The sequence below is a fragment of the Ciconia boyciana genome, chromosome 1, assembly GCF_034638445.1.
Source record: "Ciconia boyciana chromosome 1, ASM3463844v1, whole genome shotgun sequence".
NCBI classification, from domain to species: domain Eukaryota; kingdom Metazoa; phylum Chordata; class Aves; order Ciconiiformes; family Ciconiidae; genus Ciconia; species Ciconia boyciana.
In genome coordinates this window covers 23,092,413-23,109,007 of record NC_132934.1, presented here as the reverse complement: position 1 = coordinate 23,109,007, position 16,595 = coordinate 23,092,413, and the positions used below count along the sequence as shown (strand labels likewise).

At 39.6% G+C, this 16,595-nt stretch overlaps 1 protein-coding gene across 4 annotated transcripts in view; it reads right to left on the bottom strand.

Annotated features, from left to right (window-relative positions):
- Positions 1-233: 233 nt before the first annotated feature.
- TRABD (TraB domain containing) overlaps positions 234-16,595 on the bottom strand; it is a 36,165-nt gene continuing 19,803 nt past the window's right edge. For 3 of the 4 annotated variants that reach the window (XM_072860583.1, XM_072860593.1, XM_072860599.1), the window contains 5 exons: positions 13,257-13,367; positions 11,690-11,829; positions 9,241-9,413; positions 6,466-6,577; positions 235-3,457 (listed from right to left, as the gene is read on the bottom strand). In XM_072860583.1, coding sequence (XP_072716684.1) covers positions 3,280-3,457; positions 6,466-6,577; positions 9,241-9,413; positions 11,690-11,829; positions 13,257-13,367 — 714 coding nt within the window. In that variant the 3' untranslated portion in view covers positions 235-3,279. Of the gene's footprint in view, positions 3,458-6,465; positions 6,578-9,240; positions 9,414-11,689; positions 11,830-13,256; positions 13,368-16,595 lie in introns of all 4 variants that reach the window. The other variant, XM_072860576.1, reaches the window with a different exon arrangement.

The following is a 16,595-nucleotide window of genomic DNA, read 5'->3' as shown; positions in this document are numbered from 1 at the left end:
TCCTTTCCTCTCGTAACAGATTACATATGGGAGGTAGAGGAACTAGTTTCCCTACTTCAGCATTACACTCAGATGCCCCTCAGTGGGAGGTATTTACTCCAATTGACCTTCCTGTTCAGAAAAATGTGTTAGATGGTGAAATTATCATGTACTAGGATCTAGCTAACCAGTGTTTGTTCTCAATAAAAATACTGATTAATAAGGAAAATAAATGCCTTCAACAGAAATGGTGATTAAAATATTTTATTTTTTATATCATAGAACATACTGCTGTTTACTTTAAATCACTTTAAAGGCACACATTGTTAAAAATACTTCAAATTTACATCACATGTACAAATGCATAGAACAGATGTACATGTCACCAAAAAAATACAGTATGGCTTCATAAGGTTGAGGCGGGGCTGGGACAATTCAACATATATTTAAATTTTACAGGATGCTGTTAACACTGAAAGGACTGACTAGAACAGAAGAGAATGGAGCTAAAACACTGATTATGTTACATAAGCAGTACAACACATTGAATATACAATATTAAGCATTTGTGTATGGATTCATAGGATTGTTAGTTCTGCAAATTCATCAGGCTTTCCAGTGCCACTGAGTAAACACTGCATGCATATGATCTGCCAGTTCGCAACAGTGGGAAGATAAATTGCAAATTCTCCGTCCACAAACAGGCTCCTTGAAGAATCTGCTGATATGCTTTGTAAAAAAAGACTGAAACAATAGACTTAAGGTATTAACTGGAGAGAATAACTGAATAATGAATGGACAACTTACACAGTAATCACTTCTGGCTAAAAAGTATAAAATATTAAGTCTGCAAGAATGCTCCATGACAATCATTTAGCATTAGTCCCACCCATGTTTAAGGCTCATAGCTAAAATTTACCTTAGATTTGTTTTCCTTTGTGTAAAATTACCTGAGCACAGATATCAAAGATCTACAGAGCTTTTAAAAAGATCTGCAGATACCTTAAAAATCTGTAGATAACTTAAAGCAAAACAATATATCGAATTCTACCAGCTAAAAATTCTCAAAAAAACAACCAACAAAACAATATTTTGGTAGGTCAGTAAAGCCAGGAGAAGAATGAGCTTAAGCTTTTGCTTTCATCTTTTAAAAATGTACATAAAATGTAACACAATTATTCAAACAGGACTGCTTCATTGTAAACAATACATTAAACCTTAAAAAAAAAATCAGGAATCAAAATTCAAGCAGTCACTCTAGTCTTCTATAAATTGTGTACAAATGCTGCTTTTCCTCTTGCTAGAGATGGCTGGTGGTTTCTTAAGCACTGATAGATGGGAAATAAAAGGACCCGCCTCCACTGTGTTCTGTATTATCATTTACACTTTGTGTCCGAGAAATGTGAATTGCTGCCATTCTCACTTGCTAAGGTTTATTCCCTGCACAACTGTAAGGCCCAGATCCAGAAAAGCACCTAGCATCATCTTAAGAGCTCTGCAGGATTGGGTTAGATTTAATAGGTTTAAAGAGAAACATGCACTTAAATGATTTGCTGCACTGGGACTCATAAAATTTTAAAAGTGCAAGGCAGAAAAGCATCAGGTTGCATGGACAGACCAGCTCCCAGCAAAGTCAATGCCATCACAGAGAGGAGCATTAGACCCTTAATTTCATTTAAAAAGCTTGAAAAAGACAACACTGCACAGAAGATTACATGTACATACTTTCATCAAACAATAGACTGTATGGGACAATTTCCAACACAAGGCTTTGGAAATACACCCTATTAAAAGCGGTTTGTTGATTTTATTGAACCAACTGGAAACAAGAAAGAAACACAAAACACGTCACCTTTTCCTCCTCCTGCCTCACACACTGGTTCCTATCTTTCATTCACAAAAGAAATTAATACAGATAAAAACTTCACTTTAAGTGATGAGCAACTGTATATGAGCCTGAGGAGCAAATGGGACTCTTCCATTCAAATACATCAGGTTAAAACTTTGATATGACAATTACAGTTATTTGTATTGTTGAACTGGGACTAGCTGATTGCAGAGGACACTTTACAATCATTGACAATCCTGTATAAAGGGTACCAAAAAGATTCCTATGAAATATGAACCTAGGATTAAAAAAAAAAAATACTGATGATGGATGGCTGTCCTGGATAATTAAGAAAGACAATCACAGCAGTTTGAAGTACCCATAATTCTATGTATAAACAGCAGGTAATCCAAATAAAATGCTACAGCTAGTTTGAAAAACTAAACTGAACACTGCTTTTCTATTAAATAGATTAAAATATTCATCCACTGAGAAATTACATTGATAAATAAAATATTTTCATGTATCAAAAATGAGGGGCAGGTACTATCAATTCCAGACTTCTTGTCCCAATAATGAAAGGTCTGAGAAACAAAAGTAAGTTGTACAGTAGTTCTAGTCTCTTAAATTTACAATACTGAATCCAGCAGGATTTGGCTAAATAATACAGTTTAAATAAGCTAATCTAAAGGAACACAGTGTCCTGTAAACATGTGACACAAACCACATTGCGTTCTGATGGCATGGCTACACCTTCTCTATGCAGGAGAAAGACAATTCAACTGGTGGTGGTAACAAGGGATGCAATCTAAAGGCAACATTCCTGTTCTTCAGTAAGGCTTGTAAAAAATTTGAGCAGTGTACGTATGACAGCCTGTACAATTGTGAAACTTTTGGAAAGCTCTTAAGTTTAAAAAAGCCTAAATGTTTTAAGTATAAAACACACATTGAGAAGATGTCCTTCTAAATTATGTGTAAAAGTGTCTGGCACCAGAAACAACCACTAGGTATTATTATACCTAAGGAAAAAAAGCAAAGAATCACTCAAGACAAGTGTCCCTGAACTTCGGAGCAGATGCAGCCAATTAGGTTACTTTGCGTTGTTCTGTTCCTCTGGAAAAGAAGTCATGAACATACACTCTTTAAGCTGTCTGTACTACATCATCAGTAATATATATTATATATACAGTATGCATATATATAATATATATATTTGCGTACATATTTCTTTTACCTCAATCTGGAATCATGTTGTTTCATGCAACACACTTACCAGGAATCAAACCTATTCATTAGATCATAGCTGGTGTAACTTTAGTACCAAATATTTTATTATACAGCAATTCAGCGTTGCTCAGCATCAGTCGTCTGACTAGAATCCTCATCTCCCTCCTCTTTCAGTCCAGTTCACATTTGTTGCCTCTATCACCCTTTTTCAGCCACCTTCTTCACATAGTGCCCCCACTCAATGTTCAATGCTGAGACCTTATTTCTGTCAGTTTCTGAAGATAGCTCTGTGCTGCTGGCATCGAGAGAATAAACTGAATTGTCCTTTGACCTATTCGGTAGCAGCCATATCCCATCAGTCCAAAAACTGTTGCTTTTATGACAAATTTGAAAATCTTACTTGAAGCTGATGGAGGAGGCACACTGAAGCAAAAGATATAAAACAGCGTTAACACCTGCATAGCTGGAAAATGCCTGCTCTTTCCAATCAAAACAAGGATCTTTTCTCCCCTTCCCCCTTATAGTGCAGGAGACTTTCAGGTAACAGATGTGTCATGAACGAACAACGTATTCTTTCATGTTCAAGGGCTACATCCCAATTAACTAGTAACAACAACAACAATAATAATATTAACAACAAAATTATAACAACAACAAAAATAATAATAATAAAGCTTTTTCCACTTATGTATGATGGCACTTGTAATGGCTATGGACCTTGACTTGCCCATCACCCTATCAAAATAACTAAGACAACATCAAGACTTCTTGAAGAATACTAGAAGTTAATATTGTTTGTCAAACTGTTTATAATATAGTATGCATATCTCTGCACAGAAGGAAAAGTCAGAAGAAACACAGGACACAGCCTGAGTCCAACACCTGTACAGTCAACTCGCTGGCATTCAGGGTAATGGAGGAAAACAGAGCTTGGATATTCTTGATAACACGACAGGACCTGGTCAGGTTTGTGCGGCCAGAAGGGGTAAGTCTGGAGCCAGGCTGGCCTCTGCACAGATTCGGGGGGTGTTTCAGCAAGGTGTACCCCTGGACGCCAGGCAGGCTTACCAGCCTAGCTGCAGCGCCCAGCACGAGCGTGTGGAGGCCGAGCCCCTGCAGCGCTCTTGGCCTCCAGAGCTCCACAGAGGACAGTGCAGACAAAGCAGAGAGGCTTCGCGTGAAGCTGTCTCTGGTCTGGCAGATATTGCTGGCCCTGAGATCTTCACAGAGCCGCCTGGAAGTCTCTGCACTGGCCACCTAGGACCAGGAGGGCAGAGGACAACAGGCACACCGGGTCTACCCCTGCCTTCAAGCAGTCTTATTAACTTAGTGTATGAAGCAAACACTTAGTTTTACCTTCAAAATAAAGCTGGCTTTGAAAGCACAGCAGCGTGCACAGGTAGCCCTGCACCTTTGCTAACAGGCTCTGCGGTACCTCAGCTGGCCCTGCACCCACAGCATGCCTACACTGCAACTCAGATAATCCTCTCACAGGGGACGCGGAGGTCTCTGCATGTCATTTCAAAGAAGCCACAAGTTCTCATTTATTTATATCTAGTAAATGTTTCTAATGTATTCAGAAGCAATCAGTTACAGTAGTGCAAAAACATTATGGGCACACTCAAACCAGGTTAGATGCGCTGAGATTAGGATACCAACTAGACTGAGCTTAGATCCGTATGTTCAAACTAGGGCAAAGTTATTATTGGTAACATTTTCCATATTAAGGGAATATACAGGAATAGTTTTAAAAAAGCATACACACTGAACAAAGGATGGTGTAAAGGCATCCCCTTTATACCTTTTGCATCCCTTTACACCTTTACATGCTTCTCTATTGCTTCTTTCTCAATTCCAGTCCCTCAGTGTAATTTAAAAACAGTAATTTCAAAACAATCTGAAGCAAATAGTAAGGTCTGCTTAGAGTCAGGTTCAGTGCATGAACTTAAAAATTGGAAGTCTGAGGAATGTATATGTTTCTATCCAGATGACTTTCAAGATCACTTTGCAATTTGTAAAACCTAACTAAATATCTGTAAAAGTCTTAAACTTTTCACTTTAGAGAGGTGACAACCATTAACACACAAAAAAACCCTGTAACTCTGCTCTGCAACTGCAGTGTGACAGCATGAGGGGTAAAAAAGTTTAACGAGAAATGAGTCTCAAATATGGTAATCTTATGAATGTAATTGGCTTCATATTATTTTAGAAAGTCAAGTTAATGCGATATTAATGTTTTATGAAAGATTCTGGTAACCATTCCACTTAGTTATGGCACTGATATGGTAAAGACAAGTCAAAGAGCCTAAACTTTGATGAAAAAGACCCTCTTTGTAAACTTGGATACACTTAGTCAGGCTTTCGGCCATTCAGTTCTGTAACATCAATGATGCAACCAACATTAACCATACAATTATACGTATTTGGGCAACCTCTTTTTACAGGTTATTTGCAAGGGTGCAGAGGAATATGGACATCTAGTTTGCGACTCCAGGTGAGGCTTAGCCTTGAAAAAGACTTATAAATGGCTAGGCAGGGCTCCTGTACATTGCGTTCTTGGATAAGTCTCTCTAAATCATATTTTAGATGCCTAAACACACCGTTTAGATGGAGCAGTCTTTTCTGTCTTTTCAGAACCTCTGAAGAGATGGGTGAGGTGCTTACATAAACACAGTAAACAGATGTGATAAGATAGAGTGCCAATATTTGAAAGGCTCTATTATCCTAAACCATTGCAGACCAGTACTACCAGGTCATACTATAACTCATCCTACATTTCTGAAGTCCTGACCTTTGTGGCTTTATGGGATACACATAGCCTGCACATTTTGATTCTTCACTTCCTTCTTTTACAGAACACATGCATCTATTTTAATAGGTACTTTGGAGCAAGAGTTCACCAGATACATGGCTTAAATCAGCCCGTATTTAGGTATACATATTAAAACATGTTACTACTTATGTATAGATACACTTGAAACTAGGCTATGAGCAGCTGTGATAGTAAGCTTGCCAGAGCCAGCAGTGTCCGGACATAACAAAAACTTTGAATCCAACAGTTTATTTACCTAAGCTAGACTGGAAGCCTGGTTTTGTTTTTACCATCTTCTACAGCCCTCATTTGAATTCTCATTTTAAAAGCCTTAAATGTGGATCAATTAATTTTCTTTCTAGACAAGGGCATCTTCTCATCTCTACTTCCCTCGATATCCAACTATTTAATTTTTTCCTTTGATAATTTCTTTTCCTTTGCTGTAAGCACAATCTGCAAGCACTGCACAGCAAGTCAGTGAGCTGACAGGGCAGGAATGACAGTAGTGATGTTTCTTCAAGCTGTGACAAACAACCAAAAAACCCCAAACAAACCAATTATTGCTGTCTTTTAGCAAGAGAAGCTGTTATGTCAACACGTAGGAAAGGATGACTGTTACCTCATTATTTCCTGGATGTTTAAGTCAGAGTTCCAGTTCTTTTCAATTCCAGGTACATGACCCATCCCAACAACACCAACTACAACAGCTGGGATATATTTTCTAGGTTCAGCTGAGAGAGAGATGGAGAGAAAGGAACACATTGGTAAAATAACTAATTTCAGGCTATAAATAAATAGGTAATGTGTGAAATTACAAAACTGAATTTTCCAAGGGGTAGGGACTTACTATTAGATATTAAAACTCTGTTACATACTAAAAGTTAATACTCATCTCACCTACTGCCTCTTATGCTGAAAGTCTGAAAAACATCAGCACAGTTTCTGGATTTTCAGGACACGTTTGTTTCAGTAAACAGACCTGGCCAGGGCTCACACTCCATCCTCAGGGTGAGACGCTCAGCAGATGCAAGCTAAATTAGTTTCTTTCCTTCCGTGCGTGTGTCATGTTTCTGTACAGGAGACCAGGAGCAGCCCTGGTCTTTGCTATCTCCTGAACAGAGAACTTTCTACACCACTTTGGACAGCGGCAGCTGGCACACATGCAAATTGTGCCAAGACCTGGGCTAACAAGCAGAATGAACAATGGGAGAACAGCGCTCGAGACCACACCTGCCCCTGTTAAGTCTACTGTTACAGACCTGGCCTCAGCAAGTAACAGCAAAACCCGTACCATTCGTGTGCAGCAGCTAGCCAGTCACCATTAGACCACTGCAACATGTGCCGGCTCTCACCCTCACCTCCCATCTACCATCCAAATTCCACAACACCCAGTGGAAGTTAAAATGTTGTTCCTGAAAGTTTTGGGATTACTTCTCCTCCAATAAAAAAATGGCACCACGCCACAATAAAAATAATTCACAGAAAACTTTCTAAGTAATAGTAATCAGGCTGCTTTCCTATGCGGAAAATTATAAATATAATACATAAATACAAAATGTGAGTAAGTTCGACTGTCTTGCTTTAAATATCCACCCTTGATTTTTCCAGGAATAAGTAAAACATTTGAAAAGCAGCTCCCCTTGAAATGAAACAAAACTGTATTGAAAACACTAGAACTATTACACACATTTTCCAAGTTATTTCTTTGGACTTGCCTTTTCTCAGCCTATTCTAGGGTTGCTCTAAATCAGAGCTGCAACTACAACAGAGGCAGAGCACAGCACCTCAGCAGAATGGGCTGTCCACAGCACATCACATCCACTCCAACCTCCACCTGTATGTTCCTGTCTGCTTCTGGGCAGGATTCAAAGATGACACCATAATGTCTGAATCCCTGCCTGAAACTTAGTCCTGGAAGAAACTTTTATCCCTCTCAGAATATTTTGTGTGGAGTAAAGATAGAACAAAAAACTAAATGTGAAAGTTTCATTTGCAAGCTCTTTGGAAGAGTTCACCCAGGAGTCAGACAAAGCCTAGAAATAAATCAGACCTAGTTTAGGAATATATCAGACCAAAAGTATATTTGAGTCCTGCAAATAGTGTCCAAGAATTTCCCCTTACTATGTCCCCATAATAGCAAATGATTTGGACAATGGTGGTGATGCCCTATTTCTACTCATTTGAATTGTGGGGTTTTGTATTTCACTAGGAATCTTAAGTATATCATTTGCCTTTTTTTTTTTTCCTTTTTTCTTTTTGTCTCTCATGAGCATGAATGCATAGAACAGATTATATGTATATAACAAATGCACAGCTTCTAAACAAGACTGTCTCTGGCATTGTCTCTTGTTAACTAAGAGACTGAGACACATGACTATCAGTCAGGTAGTCCCTCACGTTCTTGTCTTTTATGGTCCCATCTTCTATTTTAAGTCCTTCATAATGCACATAAACACCTTCCAGTTTCATAGGCAATCCCTAAGCCAGTGATCCAGAGACTGAGCTTTTAAGGCGGCAGATTTAAAGGGAGGGGGGGGGAAAAAAAAAGAGCAGGGGAATTGCTAAACAATTCCTCTTGTGGCTCATGACCCAGCCAAGACCAACAATAAAACTAAATTTTCAGCCTGCTCTTTGGACCAAGTAACTGAATGCATCTGTGCCTCCTTCAGCTGTATCAACTGAGCTCACAGGAAATAACTGTGTGTGTGGACAAACTCTATGAAGGCACCATTGAGGTAATATTAGGCAAGGGAGATACAAGAACACAAGTACAATCCCCTCACTATTTTTTCAATCACAAGACAGTGCCACAGGTCTGCACTGAAGTGATTATAAACAGTATCTTAAGACAGCAAATAAGAGGTAACCCATAGCTCAGTATGCTTACATATAGGGAGGGCATGCACATCACATACAGCAGCAAAATACTTCCAAAGGCTAGAGAAATGCAATTATTCTGTACGCTTATACCTTGCTGAAACATGCAGAGGTCACACATGTTTCAAGCAAGAAATGTGTTCTTGAGCAGCTAGTGATGAAAATGAATTTGGTGAGGTAACAAGGTGGAAGCAAGATAGGCAACATAAGTCTAGACTGTCCTGTGCTGTGACACCAGATGCCTGCCTTTTGAAAAAGTTGTCAGGCTAATTAGTATTTTCCAATTTTAAACAGCACAGTAAGAAAGGAATCATACTTTGTAATCTACTGCTCTACAAAAATTCTTTACTTCTATAGGTGGTTGCAACAAAGAGCAATATCCCTTTTTAATTGTTTAAGCACTGTAATCTTATGTGACACATGGCACACATGAACATAACTTCCCAAATTTCCTGACAAGAACTGAACTTTGGACTAGCACACAAAGAACTTATGGTATCTGCTTTAAGACAATTACCTTCTGAAGCTCGAGGTAGTTCTATCTGCTTTGCTGCTTGCTTCAGCATGTAGGTCAAGTAAATATCTCGTTCCGAGACAATCGTTCGATGAAGATCAGGAAATTCTCCAATCATTTCTGCCATCATCTGCTCCAGTAAATCCTTCTGTTTGCATTTCTCCACATCATCCTTACTGAAAGAAAAGTAAGCTTTCTCAGTATCTGTTATGCTTTTAAAGCTCAATACAGACAAACCAATGAATAAAACCAATAGGGTTTTATACACATTATTCACATAAACTCACACTCTACAGTTCTCCTCCCCCAGTTCTCCTCTTCAAAAGCAAAACAAACTCCCTAAACCTGTAAAACTGGATACCTAACAATGCCTCTACAGTGAGGGAAAGGGAAAGAAGAGAGGTCACTTGCCTTTAAGGCAGCGCAACTGGATTTTCACCCTTCCCAGTCTGAAAGCTGACAACTTAACTGAACAAAAGCACTAGGGCTTCAAAGGAAATAGTTATCATGGTGCCCCACTTTCAGTGTATATTAATAAGCTTAGAAGAGGCAACCCAGAGCACTCCTGAGGAAGCAGATCTGATCACTGAACACACAGGGGCTCTATTTAAGGAACAAAAAAAGCACACCGTAAGGCACAGTCTGAGGGGATGGAAAGAGTTCTGCAGGTTCCTAGTGTCAATCACAGGTCTTCAGCAGGGAAGTCAAAGTTATAAATCAATTCCCTGAACAGAAGAATAAGAAATGGGTGGGAAATAAACAAATAAAAACTGCAGGAGTAGATGCAATGAGCTTTTATATTTTTCATAGGTGCTGTTAACCTTCTGTTTGCACCCACAGCTGTGGTATAGTCCTAGTTCGTGGCAACAGAATCATCTGTTTTTGCACCACTGTCTACTGAAGAATGATACCAAACATGCTTTCTTTAGTTTCCAAGATGAAAAGGACACTACAAATGTCAACAGGGACAACCAAAAGGAGAAATGCATTGCTAGCTTTCAACAGATCATAGAAAAGCTATCAGACTGACACAAATTTGATGCGGAATTATTACGCCGTTTTGTGTAGAAGCTCATGTTGATGGCTGGGTGCACAATACCCCCCTGCCCCCAACAACTTCCCAATTCTAAACACCTTTCCTTTTCAACCCCTACCCACATATTATTTTTAAAAATCAACTTAGCAGATCAATCAATTACACAACAACAACTGAGATGTTATGTCCAAGCTTCAGTGGGAAGCTAGTGTGCATAACCCGTAATTATCTTAATATTGCAGTTGAAAACCAAAATGTTCTTAGGATGGATAAAAGAATGGGAGAAGTTGCAAAGAAATATATCCTCCAATGACCCCCAAAAGCCTGCAAATAGTTTCATGCTAGTATTAGACTAGTAAGTGTAGAAAACTTACTTTGTGCATGAACTGTAGTTAATGGATTGAGGGAGGGTCAAACTCATTTTACAGATGGATGTAACGGCAAGTATTTACATGAAAGGACAATTAAGTAAATGTTAAAACTGGAAAACAGAAGGTTTGATTGACCAGACTACAGTTTGAGCCCTGGCCTAATTTTAAAAGCCTGGAAAAAATGCCACAGATCACTTCATGAGCTGTGCAGAGCTCTGGTCACAGGGTATGAGGGGCACTGAGATTCAGGGACCACGTGCACAGGGAACCTGTTTCTGGCAAGCCTCCCACCACTGTGAATCTGGTAGGAGCAGACTGAAATTAAGAGGACAACTGTGCATGTGTTCTCACCCAGTTCAAGCAAGTTATCGCACGCCTACTTGTGGAAAGAGGAAGCAAACTTGGCACAGGGATGTCTCTGAAGGGAAAACCAAACTGAGCAAGAGAATAGCTGTCCGAGAAATATTATCGTATGGCAAAAGTTTCTAACAATGTCCCTTTATAAAGGCAATAATCATTAAGAGTCCACGTTGTCCACAAACTTTAAATGTTTTCTCTTGTTCTGAAAAGCTGCTGAGACAGCAGATTCAGTTCTCAAGCTGCCCTGATCCAGATGTGACTTAGCATAGCAGACTCAAGTCCTTTGGAAATCTTAAGGAGGTATAAATTAGCATACCGAGGCCCTACTCTCTTCTATTTACAACATCTACATACAGTAGTGGGAAAGATTTTATTTTCAGCATAAAAATTTTAAAAAAAAGTTTTTTCTTAAGTGCACTAGGAACTCCCCAGCACCAAATCTTTCACTTTACCTGGAAGTAGCGTATCAAAAGACAATTAAAGAAAGAGCTGGAAAAAGATCAGCAAGCCAGCTTTCTTTTTGAAAATACAGATTATTGTAGGGTAGTTTGTGTATTTATCCTTCTCACTAACTTCAAGTTTCACTGTATCAGGGTGGGTACTGAGGACTTCCAGCTTGTACTAAAGTCAAACTGAAGAATTGAACGTTTTACCCCCGATAAACATATGGGATGCTTATGCATACCTGATTGGGTCAGATAAGAAGCAAAGACCCCAGGCAAGCTTGACTTTTTGCCAGAAAGAAAGGGCAGCAATTGCTCTCTTAAATGTAACAGGGATGGGTCGGTCTCCAAGATGGAATTTACAGAAAGGTACTTTACTGGCCTGAAAGAAAAGATACAAATCACTAGCCAACATTCCATACTGCAGCACAGTATGCATCCTTATTAAGAAAACATTTGTTTTATTGTGTTATACAATGTATCTTAAAAAAGAGCCAGTAGTGTCATACTTCAACATCAAAAAATATTTTGTCTTTGCAGTAAATAAAATTTCCAAAATACTACTTCATACAGGAATACATCAGCTACAAGATGCAGTAGGTATTACAGTACAAACATTAAGTTGTAACGCCACCCTCTTTAGGCTACTTTTACCTAAGCAGAAAGCTCCTGCTTATGACTACTTAAGGTGAACAGATGGGGCTCAATATCTATCTGGGTCTGAAAAAAGTCTAAGGTGAAACAACTGTGGTCATTTTGCTTTTACCTAGGATTTGTCAGGATCGCTAACCTATCAGTTTCTCAGGGTAAAATATATTCAAGAGGGAGCTTATGAAACAAGAACTGATGCCAGATACCACACAACAATGTGGGGTGAGACTTCGCTGTAGCTTAGACTGACAAATTTTAGTACAGTACAGAATTTCTAGAAAATTCTTTCCTACACATACCTGTTTAAAAATTTTAAACAACCACTTTAGAACAGGACAGAGGTAATATATATAATTTTTTTCTTTCCCACTTAAAATGGGAAACACTTAAAATGTTCCACTCTGGTCTGGAATGCTGAGGAAAATAAGCCTTGAAACAGTTTCTTTTTATTAAGGATAAATACACCAAATTATTCCAGATTCTTTAACAGTTATGTTATCTCAGATTTCCTTACTAATACCTAATTTACATAAAAATAGCAAGATACATTCTGCAAGGTGGACACATACAGTGAAAATAAGTGTCTCAGTACTCCCAGACAATAAAAAAAAAGAGTAGCTGTGATACACAGAAGTTGTACTATTTACTTCCCAGTATTACAGCTGGCAGCAGTACAAAAGAGAATGTTAGAAGGCCAGATAGGACTAACAGACCAGTCACATATTTCACTTCCCCAAACAATCTTTCTACATGAATGTGTTGGATCTCATTAATGCCTTAGAGTTGGTTTTCACAGCCTGAAACTGTGACACCACCAACAGTGGGACCAGGATCCATATCCAGAATTAAAAAAATAATTATTTAACAGGAACAAAATACATAAGTTATTAATGAAAACAAATGCCATCAGAAATATCATCAGGAAAAACCTTTATCATTTGAAGCCTTTTTGGAGTTGCTTTCATGCCACTTAGGGCTACAAACCTCTAATTTCGAGTACACTTAGAAGCTGAAGATGATTCTTACTACTTCACAGGCTTCAGCACAAGTATGGCCAGAGTGCTCTTTTCTAGTCACTAACAAATGGTTCTATTTAGTTTGACTCTGGGAGCAAAAGGCCAGTAATTTGACCTCAGAAAAACCGTTTCAAGTTCGCACCTCTTTGAAAGCCTCCCTGAATTCTCCTCCTGGGGCCATTCCCAGCTGTTCTGTGATGTGAGCAGAAACCTTCAGAAGCAGCATTTGCATCAATCCAGACATGACTCCATTCTGGCAGAAGAGGGAGAAAAACAAACAAACAAAAAAATCAACAAGCTGTGTGGATTTCTCAAAAGAAGAATGCACTGTTCACAGTAATGAAAAAAACATTTAATTATTTTAGTGAAGAAGCAGCACTGAAGCTACCTTTTGGAGCCAATTCACTGATCAATACAGCTCTTTTAGTTTATATCAGTTGTGAAGTAGCTTTTAACTTCAGTGTGCAGCCAAAGCATTCTCCCTTTCAACAAAAATGTATGGCAGAGTTAAGAAAAGAAAGGAGGGCAGCCAGACTTACTTCAGTCTACATTTACTCCACCTCTTGAAGCAAGTGTCTGAATAACTGAATAGTAAAACAGCTCATACTGTGCATTTAATTTCTCTTGATCTATCTGGTTACAAAAAAAGAAAAGGGACCACAAGAGTATATTCCATCCAATGTGCAGTGAACACCACATTGTAGAGATACTGAAAGGGAAATAGCTAGTGGTCTAATCAAACACTTCCGCTATCCTGGGAAAAAATAGGTTGGGGACTGGTTAGGTTAACAGACACAGAAACACAGAGAATCTAGCGTTGTGCAAGAAATTGCTGTGCACGACTTCAGCACGTTAAGACCTTAGAAAAGACCTCACAGTCCTGAGTATGACTCACTCCCACAAGCAGACTGAAGGCCCCTGCTCACACAGTCTATTACTTTTTCAACAGAGACCTAAAATCAAGACTCTTCTTTTTAAAAAGAAAAATTCTCCTATATATACTTATGCAAAATTTCTCTTCCCTGTCCTTTTACAAAAATAATGAAAAAACATCTCAAACAACTCCATTCAGAGCTGTTCCTTCTGTCCAGCTCTGGCTGTCCTCAACCAGTTATTATTACGACTAAGACTCAGTGGCTGAGTGCTACCTGTCCCCAAGCATAACCTGTACTTTGGTTACGCATCTCCTCCAACTTGGCATCAGTCCATACTGCTACCAAAAGGGGCACTGCATTCCCCCTTCCCTCGCCAAAAGTTAATTTCCTGCTATATCACCAGCTTCACGCAACTAAGATGAGGTTACACTGGATAGCTTGAGTTAATATAACTGCTTGAAGTTACCAGAGGAAGGTCCTGCTCTCCATTCCTTGCTCCCAGGGCCATGCTCAAGTGACCCACCCTGTGCCAGATCTGATGCTTATGGACCTCTCCAAAGGCTGTAGGAGTTTCTGCAGTTAAGTGGACTCAAGAGACATTGAGGACCAGAACTGGCAAAAGAGAGGGGCTATTTTCAAAGCAAATTGATTATCTGCTTTATCATGCTACAAACTAGCAAGCATGGCAGAAAGGGCACTGGGCTCCTGGAGAGAGACAAGGAAGAAAGGCGGCAGGGAGAAGAAGGGTTTTCAGCATCCTTGAGATCCAGTCCAAAAGCCTAGGGGACAAGGGTTTCCAGAAATTAAGAAAAGATGCCCACAAAGAAAAGAAAACTAGGATAATGCAGCCTGAGGTTATTTGCTGGCTGATCTCCCCTTCAAGATCGATGTATTTGAAGTTGCATTTTTACACTGTGACAGAAACTGGTTAATCCTGCTGGTTAACAGAGGGATGCATCTTTGAAGTGTGTCTGAGTCATTTGTGCTTTTAACTTGCGTGAAGCTCAGTGCCTGCCGTATTTGCTCAGCATCAAGGAGATAAAAGGTGACAAGCAGCCGTATGTAGCAGCAACCAGCAACAACTGGCCAGCCAGAAAGTATTGGGGGATAAAGAGCAAAATGTACGAAAAACGATGGGAGCAAAACAGTAAAAGAAGTTATTATCAATACCAGATTATTCAGTGTCAGACAAAGGAAAGCTGACCACAAAAGAACATTACATCCTGAGTGGCTGGCAATAATTTCACAGGTTAGATGCAACAGCCGTAAACACAAAGCAATGCACAGGTAGAAAGAAACTGAACTGCGCAGGCAGAGGGATGCAGAGCTATTAGCACACAGCAGAGAGAAAGCGAAATACCGATTTTATCAGCTCAGTGTTCAATAGCAGTCAGAAAGCAAGAAGAGTGACAGGGATTACCAGGAAAGGAACAAAATAGAAACATCAACACGCTGCTGTACAATCTTTAGTGGACTCCCATCTTGAAAACAAGATACTTGAACTAGAAAATGTGCAAAGAAATACCAAACATATAAGAGATTAAACATATTAAATACTGGGCTTGGGAAAGGATGACTGAGGAAGATACACTCTATTGGACACCATGACTCACATGGAGACAGTGAAAAGGACAGGAAGAGAGAGGAATACCCAGACAAAGTATGACTGCAGGTTCTAATGCCCTTCCCCAGGCATCTGTTATTGGCAGCTGCCAGAGCGCTTCTGAAGCAGATAAATCTTCCACCAGATGCAGCACAGAAATGCTTACGTTATGTACGGGAACACAGCCTAAGGAGGGGGGGCTTGAGGCTACTCTGACTGTATAAGAAATCACAGATCCAGCACTAACCGCAGAACTGCAGGCAGAAACAAACCATTTGTATTTTAGTCCTATGGATTTCTTCTTTTAAAAACCCTAATTCCCATGGACGCAGCCCTGTGCAAACACAGCCTTGCCACCTAGAGCCTGGAACTGGTTTTCCTGCTGCTGCAAGTGCACTGGAGGTTAGACTTTGAAGCGCAAGTGAAGGCAGCAAGTGACAGCAGCCTGCTCCTGTCCATATGGATGTACCCGTCATCTACCGATTCACATTATATCGATTTTATTTAACAAGACAATCCTGTAGGTTACCTAAACATGGAGGGCTGTATTACATGGTGCAAAACAAGAGCTTTTTCACTGGCCAGAAGCATTAAAAAAACCATTACAATATATTCCTGCACAGTAACTTCAGCCTAAAGGATTAGGTTAAAAAAGTGAGGTTGAGCTAAGATTTTGCTGCAACCAGCCCACTTTCTCTTCTGCCCTAGTACAAGGGTTCTCAACTCCTCCTCTGTGTTAGGACCAGCAATCATACAGCCACACAGGGACACGATGCAGCTAAAAAGCAAGCCCTGTTCAGACTGCCATGCGGCCATGGTATGGACACAGAAAGGACAGTGGAAACACGAAGCCAGGGGAGAAGGTAAAAACCAAACTGGTAAGACAGGTTTTGTCAAGCCAACTGTTACTGTGCATCTTCAGGTAATCCGCATTTGAGCCAGATACCAGTCTGCACTGTGTTGCTTTGCTTAATGGAAAGCCAACAGGTAGTTCTCTGCAAAC